At 41.1% G+C, this 18,329-nt stretch overlaps 1 protein-coding gene across 1 annotated transcript in view; it reads left to right on the forward strand.

Annotated features, from left to right (window-relative positions):
* Nucleotides 1-15,698, forward strand: part of LOC129701718 (nuclear factor NF-kappa-B p105 subunit-like) — a 38,922-nt gene extending 23,224 nt beyond the window's left edge. The window contains exons 9-12 of the mRNA XM_055643090.1: nt 227-365; nt 2,086-2,193; nt 8,982-9,053; nt 14,828-15,698. Coding sequence (XP_055499065.1) covers nt 227-365; nt 2,086-2,193; nt 8,982-9,053; nt 14,828-14,964 — 456 coding nt within the window. The 3' untranslated portion in view covers nt 14,965-15,698. The remainder of the gene's footprint in view (nt 1-226; nt 366-2,085; nt 2,194-8,981; nt 9,054-14,827) is intronic.
* Nucleotides 15,699-18,329: the final 2,631 nt, after the last annotated feature.

The raw sequence follows: 18,329 nt of genomic DNA on the forward strand, positions 1-18,329 counted from the left end.
TGATTCAATATTAATACCAGTGCAACGCACATTATATTGTTGCAATCTCTAATTCTAATTGTGTACAAAAGGGGGACAAGAGTCCTTTGTTACTCATTTATCTTTCTACCACAGAGACCCTTTAGAATTTAATATGCTTCACGATGGAAAATCCTTTTGCAGACAAATATGTGCTCCCTTACATAGTTATAGGGACAGTATAATAACGTAAAATTCTGTCTTTCAGTTTGCTATAGTTTTCAAGACACCAAAATATTTTGACATGCACATCACCAAACCCATCTCAGTGTTTGTTCAATTACGAAGAAGATCAGATGGTGAAACCAGTGAACCCAAGCCATTTATATATTACCCACACAAACAGGGTAAGTGTTTTGGGGCTATAATTGGGATCATTCCATTGTTTAGATCTGAAGTTTGGTCCTAGAATAGCTGAAAGGGTTGTTTATGTTAAAGTGACATTTATGTAAGTCTAAGATAGACACAAAAACCTGGAGTAACTCAACGGGTCAGGCAGCATCTCTGCAGATCCTTTTCTCCAGAGTTCCTGGAGACCCGCTGAGTTACTCCAGCTTTTTTGTCTATCTTCGGTGTAAACCAGCATCTGCAGTTCCTTCCTACACCGAGATGAGAAGAACTTTTTTTCACACAGAGAGTGGTGAATCTCTGGAACTCTCTGCCGCAGAGGGTAGTCGAGGCCAGTTCATTGGCTATATTTAAGAGGGAGTTAGATGTGGCCCTTGTGGCTAAGGGGGTCAGAGGGTATGGAGAGAAGGCAGGTATGGGATACTGAGTTGGATGATCAGCCATCATCATATTGAATGGCGGTGCAGGCTCGAAGGGCTGAATGGCCTACTCCTGCACCTAATTTCTATGTGTCTACACACTTTATGTAAACCTATTTACTTCTAGATAGTCTCTTATAGACAATTAATAAAATAGATAAGGTTTGAAATGTCTGCAGTTTTTCTTTAAGAATTTTACTAACTGATTTGATAATTCTGCTATGGTTATTTTAAATAATGGATTTCTCTGTGCCTTTCATGGCTGTCTCATATCAGTTATCAGAAGGTTCACACACTCAACATATTTCCCTCTGCTTGATAGAACATCTCACCACTGTGAGCTGCTGTAAAGAATGGTTTAGTTCTGAAATGACAAAGCTGGTTTGAAGCAGTGAAATGGATTTGAGTAATGGACCAAGGATCTTCCCACCTGCCTTCCCCAGGCAAACATTTATATAACCACCAAGGGCAGATAAGCAACTTTGCTTGAAAACAAAAAGATGATGTTTCTGTTGGAGTATCAGGCAGCAGTCTCAATACGCAACATAATATTTGTACCTTTAAAATTATTATTGATGTTTAGTTTAGAGATACAGCACGGACACAGGTTCTTCGGCTCACCGACCAGCGATCCCCGCATATTAACACTATCCAACACACACCTGGGACAATACCTACAATCCTATAGGTCTTTGGGGTGTGGGAGGAAACCAAAGATCTCGGAGAAAACCCACGCGGACATGGGGAGAACGTAAAACTCCGTACAGACAGCACCCATAGTCAGGATCAAACCCGTATCTCTGGCACTGAAAGCGCTGTAAGGCAGAAACTCCACCACTATGCCATCGTGGCAATGTAACGAGACTGGAATTAAAAGGTGGAAAAGGATTTTAGTTTCAGATAATTGAAGCAACACCAAGTTGGACTGAAAGACAGACAATAATAATCATAAATGCAGTTATGAAAACGGTGGATTAATTGACTAAATTGTTTAAACTACATTACATACAGTACAGTTTTTTTTATTGTTACATTTTAGCGTTGGCAATGCAACAACATTGCATTTTGTTATCAACCATCCAAAGAATATTTTTCACTTTTCTTACTGAACAATAAAAAGGAAAATAATGAATTGGTCCCTTAATTATGTTTTTCATTTGAAAAAGCAATCAGGGTGTGTAAGGAATAGCCGATTCACTAATTTAGAATTTTTGCCTAACAATATGAGTGAAAATTTGCATTCGTAATAAGATGGTGATAAATTTGAATTATTCTTCATTTTATTGCTTTATTGAAACAGCAAAGAAAAAGATTGAGAAGAAATGGCAAAAGGTTTTGCCCAATAGTCCAGATAATTATGAGGATACAGCAGGACATGGGGTAATCTATCGTAATGGCCCTGGAGAAGGTGAGTAAATAAACTACAGCAATGAGGAATCAAGTCTGCAATGACCATTGTATTTTGGGACCATAATTGCTGAATGTATAATTTATAACAAAATATGCTTGCAGCAAAATTAGAAATGTTGTTGAGCCCTCGCAAAGTAATCCAAAATTCCTTTCACTGAATTAAAGAATTATACTTTATAGTCACATGTACCCAGGTACAGTGAAATGCTTTGTTTTGCATACAACCAGAGCAGTACACGAGTGTACACAAATGTCACCACATTAGACAGCAGCAATGTTACAAAAGTACTGAACAGTCCCATCTACTACCTACTGACCAGCCATCCCCTTAAGGGCCTGTCCCACTATGGCGACCTTATTTGCGAGTTTAGGAGAGTGTCATAGTCCTGTTGTATCACCAAAAATTTGTCATCCTTCGACTAAGTAGAACACCTCCTACGACCTCCTTCGACTATGTAGAGAACCTCTACGAATATGTAGAAGACCTCCTTCGACTGTGTAGAAGACCTCCTTCGACCTCCTTTGACTATGTTGAAGACTAGCTTCAACCAGCTTATCTAACACTATCTACAACTATCTAACACTATCTACGACTACCCTTGATTACCTTTGATTACCTTCGATTACCTTGGATCTACTAAACCTACGAGTAAAAAAGTATTGATTTTCACCATGCCGACCAATTGTTACTCGCGGAAAATTTTTCAGCTTATTGAAAATTTATCCTCTAGCAGACTGAGGCCGCAAGTAGTAACCACTATGCGGGAACTCCTCTCGACCATGAAGGAGGCTCACCAGTGACCACCTATGACCACGTGTCAACCATACTGCGAGCTTGTGGTGAGCACAAACTCTCCTAAACTCACAAATAAGGTTTCCATAATGGGACAGGCCCTTTACACTAGCACTATGCTACATGCTAGGGACAATGTACAATTCTTAATGAAGCCAATTAACCTACAAACCTGTACATCTTTGAAATGTGGGTGGAAACTGGAGCTCTCAGAGAAGTCCCATGCGGTCATGGGGAGAACGTACAAACTCCGTACAGACGGTGGATATGCAATGGAAGGCATTAAAAAACTGCATGGATGAATTACAACAAGTGTTCATCCCAGTTTGGCAAAAGAATAAACCAGGGAAGGTAGTGCATCCGTGGATAACAAGGGAAATCAGGGATAGTGTCAAAACAAAAGATGAAGCGTACAAATTAGCCAGAGCAAGCAGCCTACCAGAGGACTGGGAGAAATTCAGAGTCCAGCAGAGGAGAACAAAAGGCTTAATTAGGAAAGGGAAAATAGATTATGAAAGAAAACTGTCAGGGAACATAAAAACTGACTGCAAATGATTTTATAGATATGTGAAGAGGAAAAGATTAGTTAAAACAGATGTAGGTCCCTTGCAGTCAGTAACAGGCGAATTGATCATGGGGAACAAGGACATGGCAGACCAATTGAATAACTACTTTGGTTCTGTCTTCACTAAGGAAGACATACACAATCTGCCAGAAATAGCAAGGGACCGGGGGTTAAATGAGATAGAGGAACTGAGTGAAATCCAGGTTAGCTGGGAAGTGGTGTTAGGTAGTTTGAATGGATTAAAGGCTGATAAATCCCCAGGGCCAGATAAATTGCATCCCAGAGTACTTAAGGAAGTAGCCTCAGAAATAGTGGATGCTTTAGTGATAATTTTTCAAAACTCTTTAGATTCTGGAGTAGTTCCTGAGGACTGGAGGGTAGCTAATGTAACCCCACTTTTTAAAAAGGGAGGGAGAGAGAAAACAGGGAATTACAGACCAGTTAGTCTAACATCGGTGGTGGGGAAAATTCTGGAGTCACTTATTAAAGATGGGATAGCAGCACATTTGGAAAGTGGTGAATTCATTGGACAAAGTCAGCATGGATTTATGAAAGGTAAATCATGTCTGACGAATCTTATAGAATTTTTTGAGGATATAACTAGTAGAGTAGATAAGGGAGAACCAGTGGATGTGTTACTGTATATCTGGACTTTCAGAAGGCTTTCGACAAGGTCCCACATAAGAGATTAGTATACAAACTTAAAGCACATGGTATTGGGGGATCAGTATTGATGTGGATAGAGAACTGGCTGGCAGACAGGAAGCAAAGAGTGGGAGTAAACAGGTCCTTTTCAGAATGGCAGGCAGTAACTAGTGGGGTACCGCAAGGCTCAGTGCTGGGACCCCAGCTATTTACAATATATATTAATGATCTGGATGAGGGAATTGAATGCAACATCTCCAAGTTTGTGGATGACACGAAGCTGGGGGGCAGTGTTAGCTGTAAGGAGGATGCTAGGAGGCTGCAAGGTGACTTGGATAGGTTGGGTGAGTGGGCAAATGCATGGCAGATGCAGTATAATGTGAATAAATGTGAGGTTGTCCACTTTGGTGGCAAAAACAGGAAAGTAGACGATTATCTGAATGGTGGCCGATTAGGAAAAGGGGAGATGCAACGAGACCTGGGTGTCATGGTACACCAGTCATTGAAAGTAGGCATGCAGGTGCAGTTGGCAGTGAAGAAAGCGAATGGTATGTTAGCATTCATAGCAAATGGATTTGAGTATAGGAGCATGGAGGTTCTACTGCAGTTGTACAGGGTCTTGGTGAGACCACACCTGGAGTATTGCGTACAGTTTTGGTCTCCTAATCTGAGGAAAGACATTCTTGCCATAGAGGGAATACAGAGAAGGTTCATCAGACTGATTCCTGGGATGGCAGGGCTTTCATATGAAGAAAGATTGGATAGACTCGGCTTGTACACGCTGGAATTCAGAAGATTGAGGGGGGATCTTATAGAAACTTACAAAATTCTTAAGGGGTTGGACAGGCTAGATGCAGGAAGATTATTCCCGATGTTGGGGAAGTCCAGAACTAGGGCTCACAGTTTAAGGATAAGAGGGAAGTCTTTTAGGACCAAGATGAGAAAATCATATTTTACACAGAGAGTGGTGAATCTGTGGAATTCTCTGCCACAGAAGGTAGTTGAGGCCAGTTCATTGGTTATATTTAAGAGGGAGTTAGATGTGGCCCTTGTGGCTAAAGGGATCAGGGGGTATGGAGAGAAGGCAGGGATGGGATACTGAGTTGGATGATCAGCCATGATCATATCGAATGGCGGTGCAGGCTCCAAGGGCCGAATGGCCTACTCCTGCACCTATTTTCTATGTTTCTATGTTTCTATGATAGCACCCGTAGTCAGGACCAAACCTGGGTTTCTGGCACTGCAAAGCAGCAACTACCATTGCGCCACTGTGCCATCTGTCATTGTCAGAACCAATAATTCAATGTAATAAATGATTCTGGGAATTTCTCATCTATCCTTTAAGAAGTTGAATCTTAAAAGTGTTATTCATTGCTTGTACCACTGAAGTTCTCTGCATTATTTTAGAAAATAATTCTACCATTTGGTGCCCCCTGCTAGGGACAGTGCTGAAATAGATTGCAGTTTCAAAATTGCAGATAGAGCTAATTGTTTCCCCTCCATTAAACTTAATGAATGGAAATATTATATTATTATCAATTTCTCCAGATGCACTTCCTGAGAGTGCCACTCATCGCTGTGAATTCTCAATCATGGGATTAACACTTCATTGCCTTTAGTATGGCATGATATGGTGCTTTATTTGTCATATATATCGAAGTACGATGAAATTCATTTTTGAATACAGTTCAGTACATATCAATATACATAAGCACTTTTCCTTTTGTGTATTTGATGCTTGTTGGTATGGTTCTACATTCAAATAAATGTTTTGCTGTAACTTTATTTCACAGCATTGTTAGAGAAAGATGTAGCTTCAGAATAGGTCTTCTGTTATCACTAGAACACCGAAGACAGGCGGAAGAAGGGTCCCGACTTGAAATGTCACCTATCCGTGTTCTCCAGAGATGGTACCTGACCTAAAGAGTAACACTTTGGTGTAAACCAACATCTGCACTTCCTTGTTTATACATGCCTATTTGAGTCACTGATGGTGAAAATCAAGGGATAATTTTTATTCATTTATGATATCTGGCAGCCCCTGGCATGGCTTGTGCTTATTGACAATCCCTAAATGGCCCTGGGACTATTGCTGTCCTTCTGTGAAATTGATTCCAATAACATTGGATTCCAGAATCTTATAGTATAATATAGTATAATATAGTATAGTATAGTATAGTATAGTATAGTATAGTATAGTATAGTATAGTATAGTATAGTATAGTATAGTATAGTATATCTTTATTGTCATTTTCCTGAGTATTCACATACCCAGAGGAAACAAAAAAACGTTGCTCAACCAGTGTCCATTCAGTGTGCAGTAAAAAATAAATAGAAATAAAAATACATATATCATGAACAAATTAAACACTCTACTCTCTACTAAACATCAACAGGCGTTCCGATCGGCAGCGGCACGGCAGTGGTTCTGCTGCAGTGTGTCCAGATTGGTGGTTGGTGCGCGATACTTTGGCAGGGGGCAAAGTCCATTTATCAGTCTTATAGCCTGCGGGAAGAAGCTGAGGAGCATCCTGCTGGTTTTGCAGCTAATGCTCCTGCACCTCTTCCCAGATGGCAGGATGGAGAATATGTGATGCGATGGGTGGTAGGGGTCTTTGATGATGGAGATGGCTCTGCTGATACATCTCTTCCTGTATATGTCCAGCAGGAAAGGGAGTGGAGCACCAATAATCCTGCTGGCGGTCTTCACAATCCTGTCTAGTTGGTGCTGTTCATACGCCTTGCAGCTCCCGAACCAGGAAGTGATGCCGTAGGTTAATGTGCTCTCGATTGTCCCCCTATAAAAAGTTCGTAGGTGTGTAGTGGGGAGACCTGCTTTCCGTAGTCTTCGGAGAGGGTGTAGTCGCTGCTGGGCTCTCTTGACCAGTGCTGTGGTGTTGGTCGTGGACGTCAGGTCATCTGACAGGTGGAGTCCTAGGAACTTCACGCTGCTGACCCTTTCCACATCAGCCTCATCGATGTGCAGCGGTGTATGGTGTTGTTTTCCTGCCCTCCTGAAGTCAACCACCATCTCCTTAGTTTTTCCCACGTTGAGAATGAGGTTGTGGGATTTGCACCATCCTGTGAGCAGCTCCACCTTCATTCTGTACGCCGACTCATCATTGTCACTGATGAGACCTACCACTGTTGTGTCATCAGCGAACTTGTTGATGAACAGAAGTTTCTTCCCAGAGGCCATTCAGACTGTAAACGCCTATCTCACCAGGGACTAACTCTACTGAACGTTTTTCCTTCCATTATTTATTATGTAAAAGAATATGTGTGTTATGATTGTGTTTATAATTTGTTTGGTTGTTTGTCTTTTGCACAAAAGTCCGCGAGCATTGCCACTTTCATTTCACTGCACATCTCGTATGTGTATGTGACAAATAAACTTGACTTGACTTGACTTGACTTGAAGTTGTTGTTGAGTCTAGCAGTACAGTCGTGTGTAAGCAGACTAAACAGCAGGGGGCTTAGGACACAGCCTTGCGGCGAGCCAGTGCTCACGGCTATGGTTTTTGATGTCCTGCTGCCCACCCTGGCTGTCTGCTGCCGTTGCGATAGAAAGTTCAGGACCCAGTTACATGTGTCAGCATCAACCCCCAATAACTCCAACTTCTCCACCAGCTGTTGCGGAATGATTGTGTTAAATGATGATGGAAGAACAATGATGATGGTAGAACAAGATGGTGTGTGACCTGGAGTTGATGGTGGTAGTTACAATACCCACTGCACTAGTTTCCTAACTGGTCAAACTCACAGGTTTGGGAGGTTGCTATCAGAGTAGCTTTGTTGAGTGGTGGGTGTATTTAGTAGATTATATACATACGGCCAAGTTGAACCCGAATGTTTAGAATGGCAGAGAGGGAATTAAATGTCGACTACTCTGCTCTGGATGATGGATTGAGTGTTGCTGGAGCTGCATTCATTCAGGAAGGTGGGGAGTATGCCAACATCCACCCAACGTATGCATTATACACATTAAACATGATGGATCCAAAATTCCCAGGACTAATTTGTTAATTTAACCCATTTCTGTGTCTGAAGGTAGGTACAAAGTGCTGGGGTAACTCAGCAGGTCAAGTAGCATCTCTGGAGGAAAAAGGATAGGCGGCGTTTCGGGTCAGGACCTTTCTTCAGACTGAAATTAGGGGGGGGGGGGGGGGGGGGGGGGGTGGAGGTGGGAGGGAGGGGAGAAGGGAGAATTGCAGGTGAGAAAAGTCTATCAATTTGTTTCTATCTTTGACATAACAGCTTCTGCAGTTGTTCCCTGTGACATATTGATGAGTCTGTCCCAGTTCAGTTTATAATCAGTGGTGACCCCTCAGGTTGATGATGAGGGTTGGGCGGTGATTCAGTGAAGACTAACGATTGAACCGTAAGGTGTATTATAATGTAGGAAATATTACGCTCAGTTTACACACAGACACAGCAAGATCTTCTAAACAGCAAGGTGATAATTTCCAGCAGTGATGTTGAATGAGGTATTAATATTGATTATGACACCAGCAATAACACCTTTTCTTCCATGTTGCCCATTGGATCTTTTAAATTCGTCTGAGGGAGAATTAATCTGAATGATGGCATCTCAGACAATGTAGTGCTTCCTCCAAACTTTCCACAAGGAGGCAAATGTGCCTTCAACCAAGCCACACCTGGGACATTTTACTAAAAATATTAAACAACAAAAATAAATGGAAAAGGTTATGCAGCAAAATTCAAGATATAATGTATATACTGTATGAGCATATCATTAACATCAGTGATTTCAACCTTTCAGAAATGACAATTTTAAAAAGACCTGAATTCTTCATATCACCTTCCTACACATACAGAGATGACAGTAGAACAGGTGAGGCTAATAGGTCTAATTGTTGGATGACAGGAATTAAAATACTATCCACCTTTCATTAATATAAATGATTATTATTCCTGAACTAAATTGTACCCTTTTATAGATATCGATATGAACTATGACAATGCAACTTTCCTTTAGAAATTGCAGATATATGGGACAACAAATATCAGAAGACCTCAGGTAAATTCCGAGGCCTGCTCTGCATTAGCTGATCACAGTTTAAAACTATTGTGCAAAAGCATGAACTCTAATATTACATAATTATGGCAGAGCAAATTAAGCCAAATACGGGAATTCTTTGAACACCATTGGAAGTAGTGAGCTGTTGTTCCTCACTCAATCTCGTTGTGATGTGACACCTATCTATGCTCGAAGGTTCTTTTCACACAGATGACAGAGGTGTAGGAATGCTGCAGTACCAGTTCTGCTTGATTTTTGAGATTCTCTTTTCCTATTTCCTTGATTCTTGCTTCCTCATAACATAGAAACATAGAAAATAGGTGCAGGAGTAGGCCATTCAGCCCTTCGAGCCTGCACGGCCATTCAATAAGATCATGGCTGATCATCCAACTCAGTATCCTGTACCTGCCTTCTCTCCATACCCCCTGATCCCGCTAGCCACAAGGGCCACATCTAACTCTCTTAAATATAGCCAATGAACTGGCCTCAACTACCTTCTGTGGCAGAGAATTCCACAGATTCACCGCTCTCTGTGTAAAAACTTGTAATGTCTCTGTGTAATGTGTAAACGTGTAGTGTGTAAGAAGAAACACTACATTTTCTTTGGATATGCCAAACAGTATTATGCAATGCTCATTGTTCCCAGTTGGAACTCTTCAGGAATGTTGTAAGAGTCTTTGAGTTGTTTGCCCTCAGTCAGAAGATTGAGGAGATTCGGTATGTCAACAAATACTCTCTTGAACTTCTACAGGTGTACAGTAGAGAGCAAATTGACTGGCCGCATCACAGCGTTTTTCAGCAACTCAAATGCCCAGGAACAAAGAAGACTGTAAAAAGTGGTGAACATTGCCCAGTGCATCATGCATACCATCAAAGGGATCTACAAGAACCATTGCCCCAAAAAGGCAGACAGCATCGTCAGAGACCCAGACCACCCTGGCCACACTCTCATTTCACTCCTGCCATCGGGAAGAAGGCATAGTTAAAACTGTAACATCTAAGTTCAAGAGCAGCTTCTTCCCCACAGCCATCAGGCTAGTAAACACTACAACCTCCAAATAAGCTCCAAACTACATAGACTTGGGGGCAGTCTCTTTGACTTTACACTATTGTTGCTTTTTTTCTATATGTTCTGAACTTTTCTGTGTTTATTATGGTGTTTACAGAGTACTATGTTTACAAGTCTGTTGTGCTGCTGCAAGTAAGAATTTCATTGTTCTCTTTATGATGATAAAACACTTTTGATTTCTCCATAAAGTAGCTGCTTTGGCATTTTGTCATACAATATGCTTTTGCACAGTAGCTGTTAAAACTATGATCAGCTAATGCATACATACATAGATACATAGAAAATAGGTGCAGGAGTAGGCCATTCGGCCCTTCGAGCCTGCACCGCCATTCAATATGATCATGGCTGATCATCCAACTCAGTATCCTGTCCCTGCCTTCTCTCCATACCGCCTGATCCCTTTAGCCACAAGGGCCACATCTAACTCCCTCTTAAATATAGCCAATGAACTGGCCTCAACTACCCTCCGTGGCAGAGAGTTCCAGAGATTCACCACTCTCTGTGTGAAAAATGTTTTTCTCATCTCGGTCTTAAAGGATTTTCCCCCTTATCCTTATCCTGGACTTCTCCAACATCGGGAACAGTCTTCCTGCATCTAGCCTGTCCAGCCCCTTAATACAGGTCTTGGACGTAATTTTCTTTTGACATGTCCTGCCCTTCTGATCTTTCAACAATGTGTGGAGGTAAGTCTGGGAGAGGATCTGTGAGTCTGAAATCTTCTCTTGCCACTTGATGTGAAGTATTCTACACAGATGGGTCTTGTGGAAGTGGTGTGGTATTTCTGTTGTGCACTGGCCATGTCTTGCGAGCATAAAGTGGGTATGACAACAGCAGAATACAACTTCAGCTTGGTCTTCATTTCCATTTGTCACATTTCCACTTTACTTCTCTATCTTCCTAAAGCAGAGCTGGGTTTGACTATCCTGTTGTTGACTTCATCATCAATGTGACTGATCTCGAGAGAGAGAGAGAGATCGCTGCCAAGGTTTGTGAACTTGTTCACAATCGATAGCCTCTGACCCTGCACAAGGGTGTTTAGCTCTGTGTTTGGGGCGGCACAATGGTGCAGTGATAGAGTTGCTGTCTTATTGTGGCAGAGACCGGACTTCGATCGTGACTACAGGTGCTGTCTGTATGGAGTTTGTACATTCTCCCTATGACCACATGGGTTTTCCCTGGGTGTTCCAGTTTCCTCCAACAATGCAAAGATGTACAGGTTTGTAGATTAATTGGCTTTGGTACAAAATTGTGAATTGACTCTAGTATGTAGGAAAGTGCTAGTGTACTGGGTGATCACTGGTTGGCATGAACTCAATGGGCCGAAAGGCCTGTTTCTATGCCATATCTCTAAAGTCCAAAGTCATGGGGTGTTTGAGTGCAGGTTGGAGCATCATTTCTGTTTCTTTGGTGCTAATTGTGAGGCCAAAGTTGCTTCAGGCACTGGCAACCTTGTCCAAGCTCTATTACATGAAAAATTCCACACTGCTCTAAAATCTGTACATGGTTTTCAGCCATCTGTTTGTTCATCTCTACAAATTGCAGATAAACCAATTTCTTCACGGAAAGAAACAGATTTTAATGACGTGGCCTGAGCATCTCCAGCCTGTCCCAAATAGACCACCAACAATTTGTGATGAAGCAATAGGTCGCATGTCACAACTTCCAACAAACCTCGCTCTTGCTGAACCTGCAGACCTGGCTGAAGTTCAAAAGCCAGTGTCACAATTATCATGTGGAAAAGCTCCAGGAGCAGTTGCTATAGCACCAGAGGTCTTCAAAGAATGGGGCCCACTGTTGATTGAGAAACTGACAGAGCTACTCCAGGCACTATGGAACAAAGAATGGGCACTCCAGTACTTCAATTGAAGGAAGCTTCAATTACATACCAACACGCGCGTAAAAAGTCCGCCAAGTCTGCAATAATCACAGAGAAATCTCTTTACTCTCAGCAGCTTGTAAATTCTTCACTAGAGTCCTGTTAATAGGATTTTGAGGGAGTAGTAAGCCTAACAAAAAGTCCTGGAGGAACTCAATGAGGCAGCATCTGTGGAGAGAATGGATAAGTGACGTTACGGTTGAGGCCTCTTCGTCAGACTGAAGAAAGGTCCCGACCCAAAACATTGCCTGACCATTTCCTCCAACATAGCCAATGCCGCCGAATGGAGCAGTCACTGGCTGTGGCTGAAGAGGAAAGATGCTGTCTGGGCTGTCATGTGACCATCTAGAGGCTAACAGCAAGACACACACCCAGGTCTGATCAACCTGCGGTGGGCCTGCCTCGACTGAGGGTGTCTTGTGAAAAAAGGCCGAAACACCCAGTGATGTTGAGGTACACAACTGAAGATGTGGCTGATAGTTAGCAAATTCACCTAGTGGTCATACCCAAGAATGTCAATTGTAGTGAAATCTTAGGGATTGTAACACCCAGTCCTACTAATCAATCATGGATGCTGCCTAACCCGCTGATCCAGAAAGCCCATTTCTGTGATTGTTTCTGTGAATGGCATGGAACAGGAAACATGATATTTGTAGTAATTCAACTCCAAGAGAAGTGCCAAGAACAAAACTGCTGCTTGTTCGCCGTCTTTGTTGATCTCACTAAATCTTTTGACTCTATTTGTCATGGAAGATCATGGCAAGATTTGATTGCCCTGGAGAGTTCATCACAATTATCTGACAACTTCACAGCAATATGATGGCCAGAGCAATCTTCAGAACCATTCATGATAACCACTGGTGTATAACAAGTCTGTGTGTTTGCCCTCACATTGCTTAATCTGATGTTCTCTGCAATTATCTCCAATTTCTACCCTGAATAAGAAGATGGAATCAAATATAAATGCTGGACGGGTGGTGCTCAAGTCTGAAGAAGAGTCCCAACCTGAAACATCACCAATCGTTTTTCTCCAGAAATACTGCCTGACCCGCTGAGTTACTCCAGTGGAAGTGGAATTTATTCCATTTATTCACAAGTGGAATTTATTCCATTCATTCTGCATTACAGAAATAAATTTCAAAAATTTCAAAGCAAAAATTTCTCAATGCAGAAATAAGTTTCAAGTCCTCGCAAGATATGCAAGATAGAGCAGTTCACGGTGAAATCAGATGTAACAACCCAATTTCAACAATTGGTTCAGGAATGAAATCATTGATGAATTATGGTCAGTACACATAGTAGTTTTGCAAGGAAATATGTAAAGAATGATTACATGTCGGGGCTGATCTCTGATTAATTATATTAACGTTGTCAGTGAGCGGGCAGGGTACATCTTGTGCACCCCCATCTTTCCTTCCCCCCCCCCCCCCCCCCCCCCCCCCCCCCCCCACTCACGCTCCCTACTACCATCTTATCCCGATATCCCTCCCCGCTCTGGAAATGACTGGAATACCGCAATAATAACCAGAGAATGAACAAAGATACAATAGGTAGTGCCACTCTCTCGAAGATAAGTAGGGATGGGCAATGTGTCACCAGTACTCAGATACTGAAACGAGAAACACAAAGAAAACCTCAAAGTAGCTCAATGCACTTAGTTGTAATTGGACTTTTCAGCAAAAGGTGTAGGTGCATCATATCACACTTATTTCTCTCCTTTCACATTTATTTCTATTATGCCAATGGGGATAGAACTGGATGTTGCCTAAATGCCTATGTTTCTATGTTTCTAAATAGCAAAATCATTAAATGCAGGTCGGACGGCTGAAACCGATCAGTCTGGCTAATGTGAATAGGACATGAAAGTAGCTGAAATAATTTCCTTATGCGTGGTGTTTAACCTGAAAATGATCACTGAATCTGTCTTAAGCAGGTTCAATGTACACCCGAAAGAATAGGTGACAAATCACCTAATTTCTAGGCTTTTGTTTTCAGTTCTGATCACCTTCACCAACAGTTTCTCTATGGTATTTCTAATGCCTTGTCTAAATGCAGCCATCTCATGATGCTGCTGGTAGCCTCCCCCACCCTAGTCATCCTACTAATTTCACTGTCGGCCTGCTTAGTTTCACTGTTTGTATCCACTTGTTACCACCTTCCCAACGGCCAACAATGGGCCATTGTGGGCTCCACCTTTCCTTGATCATCTGGTTGGCTTTGATTTGTTCTTTTCATACCTTTCATTTATTTAATCTTTGTACCTTGTTCATATCTCTAGTTTCCCTCTTCCCTGACACTTTGTCTGATGATGGGTCTCGACCCGAAATGTCACCTATTCTTTTTCTCCAGAGATGCTGCCTGACCCACTGAGTTACTCCAGCATTTTGTATCTATCATAATACTATTCATGTGTAGAACTCACTAAACATTTTAGATCAATCAATAATTCACATTTTCCAACAAGCACATCATCTAGGTTACTTGCAATTAACTACTAATTTATATTATTACTATTTGGTTTTAAATGTTAAATCCTTTACTATTTTTTTTCAAAATACTCATTGCAGTACTCATCGTAGTCTAGTTGTTTACTTTATCATTGCAGATACAAATTGAGCTTATTTTTTTATGCTTTTTCTGCAGGTTCACAGTTTTCTCAAGATAATGATATGCTGTCCTATTTTCATACATTTGAGCTGCCAGGTTATGGGGAAATAAAAAAGCCATTGGCTGTTTGCAACCACGTGCTAACAGCCCAGAACACCAGGAATAACATGTAAAAACTCTAACAGGCTAAAAGAAAATTGTAGTAATGACTTGTCTCAGAGATAAAGCTATGAAATCTCTGGGAATGTTTCCTATCAAGTTTTCTGCATTTTATAAAAATATTTATGGTTATGTAGCAAGATAATATAAATTGATGTTATATGTAAAATTAATTATTGTGTAATTAAGACCAGAGACTGCATTTACATGAGTCACCATTGTAAATTGTGATAGGTATCTTTAAAATCATGATTAATAATGTAGATCAAGCCCTTGATGTGGCTACCTCTAAAACTCCACTGGAGATTTTTCACATTGGCTACTTGTGCATAAAGCTCTTGGAATATGGAAGTTAAGTGTTAGTGCTATCTCCTTAATATTTGTATATTATAGTCTCTAATTTACAGTCTAGACATGATTCGAGACTCAAATGTGCATTTTAATTTCTGATGATGTAATTGCACACAACGTTAAATTCCAGGTTGGTAGAATTTATTGCAAAATATGCAAATATTCAATTAACACCTTGATTTTGATCAGCAAATGGGTGTCATAATTTATTGTGCTTCATATAATTATAATAGTAACATGCTTAGTGGAGTTAGCTTAATACGTGTTAACTAGACTTGACTTGCAAGATAATTTATCTGAAAGCCACCACAAAAAGTGCACATTGTATCATATTTTATGTCAATCACCAAAAAATAAAAGTATTAGATCCCTGAAAATGACAATTTGCCTGATTTATTCTTTATTCAATGTGGGTTTCTGAGCATCTCAAGCATCTCAAACCCAGTGTGTTTCTGCTCTCAAGGAACTTCAGCAAGTAACAATTTTCACCAAACCACCAACCACCAAGGCAGAATAACAAAGGTTTTCTAAAAGAGGATATTCTGAAAGAAGGGAATGAGGTAGAGAAATGAAAGCTTAGACAAATAATTCAAAACCTTCAGAGATCAAGTCCTAATGGTTTTTTTTCCTGATTATTTGATTCTAAATTAAAGGTAAACAACTTTGAAGAGAAAATGCTGTATTTTCACAGTAAATTTACCACGACAAATTTGGTGAATATATGTGGCTTTATTGAGGTTGTTTTAAATTTGATGAGAACATTTATTACAACCAGTTATATTTCTATCATTGAACATTCATTTTATTTCTTAGAGCATCTTATAATAGTTGAGTACAGGAACAGTCTTAAAGCAAATTAAATACTGGAAACCAGTATATCTTTCTTGTACATTTTTCTATGATATATTTGTACATAGATGTTTTATTAATAAAATTATACTTTTTCTGAAGACTTGCCCTATGCCAATTTAAGTTCATCTATTTGAGCCTAGTTGTTTTTAGATATATTTGTTCAATCTGTTTAACACAATGGTATAATTCATTGAAAATGTTATCAGTGATGATAACATATTCAGGATATGCAGGAGGTAAGTGTTGCAAATCTGGTTTTGTTGAGCATGTTATTGAGCAGTAGTAATGCCAATTTGGTTAAGATATGGTGATGGATCTATGTGGTAACGCTCGCTGTTAAATAATGTGACATTAATGTCCACCAGAAGTTTACATGCTGGGCAGATAATGATACCAATCAGAGAAAAGTGCCAATGTCATGTCAGATTTACCAAGACACATGTAAATTAGGAGCAGGAGTAACTCGCTCAGCACCTGAATTCTGCTCTGTCATTTAACAAGATCAAGGCTGCTCTAATTGTAACCTAAATTCTTCATTCCCTTCTACACCAATAACTGCCCCCCTCCTTGTTTATCGGGAATCTACTTCTGCCTTAAAAACATTCCCAATGTGCTCTTTTTTTTACACATTTACACTGTGATGGATGTTTGTGTAAATTGTGTTGTGTCTTGGTTCTTTGTCTTGTGTGTATGACTGCAGAAACCAAATTTCGTTTGAACCTCAATGAGGTTCAAATGATAATAAATTGTATTGTATTGTATTGTATTGAATAAGTCTTTCAAAGCCCTATGGGCAGGCCCTTTGCTATGGCACTCAAAATTGAGCTTAGGTGCATCCTGTTTCCATTGATTATCCTTGAGATGTTTCTACAACTTGATTGGAGTCTACCAGTGGTAAATTAAATTGATTGGACATGATTTGGAAAGGCACACACCTGTCTATATAAGGTCCCACAGTTGGCAGTGCATGCCAGAGCAAAAAACAAGCCATGAAGATGAAGGAATTGTCCGTAGACCTCCGATACAGGATTGTGTCGAGACACAGATCTGGGGAAGGGTATAAAACAATTTCTGCAGCATTGCAGGTCCCGAAGAGCACAGTGGCCTCCATCATTCTTAAATGGAAGAACTTTGGACCCACCAGGACTCTTCATAGAGGTGGCCGCCCAACCAAACTGAGCAATCGGGGGAGAAGGGCCTTGGTCAGGGAGGTGACCAAGAACCCAATGGTAACTCTGACAGAGCTCCAGAGTTCCTCTGTGGAGATGGGAGAACCTTCCAGATGGACAACTATATCTGGGGCACTCCACCAATCAGGCCTTTATGGTAGAGTGGGCAGACTGAAACAACTTCTCAGTAAAATGCATATGACAATTGGCTTGGAGTTTGCCAAAAGACACCTAAAGGACTTGCAGACCATGAGAAAGTCTGATGAAACCAATATTAAACTCTTTGGCCTGAATGGCAAGCGTCACGTCTGAAGGAAACCATGCACTGCTCATCACCTGGCCAATACCATAGCTACAGTGAAGCATGGTGGTGGCAGCATCATGCTGTGGGGATGTTTTTCAGCGCCAGTAACTGGGAGACTAGTCAGGATCAAGGGAAAGATGAACGGAGCAAAGTACAAAGGGATCCTTGATGAAAACCTGCTCCAGACCGTTCAGGACCTCAGACTGGGGCAGAGGTTCATCTTCCAACAGGACAACAACCTTAAGCACACAGCCAAGACAATGCAGAAGTGGCTTTGTGACAAGTCTGTGAATGTCCTTGTGTGCCCCAGCCAGAGCCCGGAATTGAACCCGATCGAACATTTCTGGAGAGACCTCAAAATAGTTGTGCATCGATGCTCCCCATCCAACCTGACAGAGCTTGAGAGGATCTGCAGAGAAGAATGGGAGAAATTACCCAAATACAGGTGTGCCAAGTTTGTAGCGTCATAGAAAATAGGTGCAGGAGTAGGCCATTCGGCCCTTCGAGCCTGCTCCGCCATTCAATATGATCATGGCTGATCATCCAACTCAGTATCCTGTACCTGCCTTCTCTCCATACCCCCTGATCACTTTAGCCACAAGGGCCACATCTAACTCCCTCTTAAATATAGTCAATTAACTGGCCTCAACTACCTTCTGTGGCAGAGAATTCCAGAGATTCACCACTCTCTATGTAAAAAATG

The sequence above is a fragment of the Leucoraja erinacea genome, chromosome 11 (genome assembly GCF_028641065.1).
Source record: "Leucoraja erinacea ecotype New England chromosome 11, Leri_hhj_1, whole genome shotgun sequence".
NCBI classification, from domain to species: Eukaryota; Metazoa; Chordata; class Chondrichthyes; order Rajiformes; family Rajidae; genus Leucoraja; species Leucoraja erinaceus.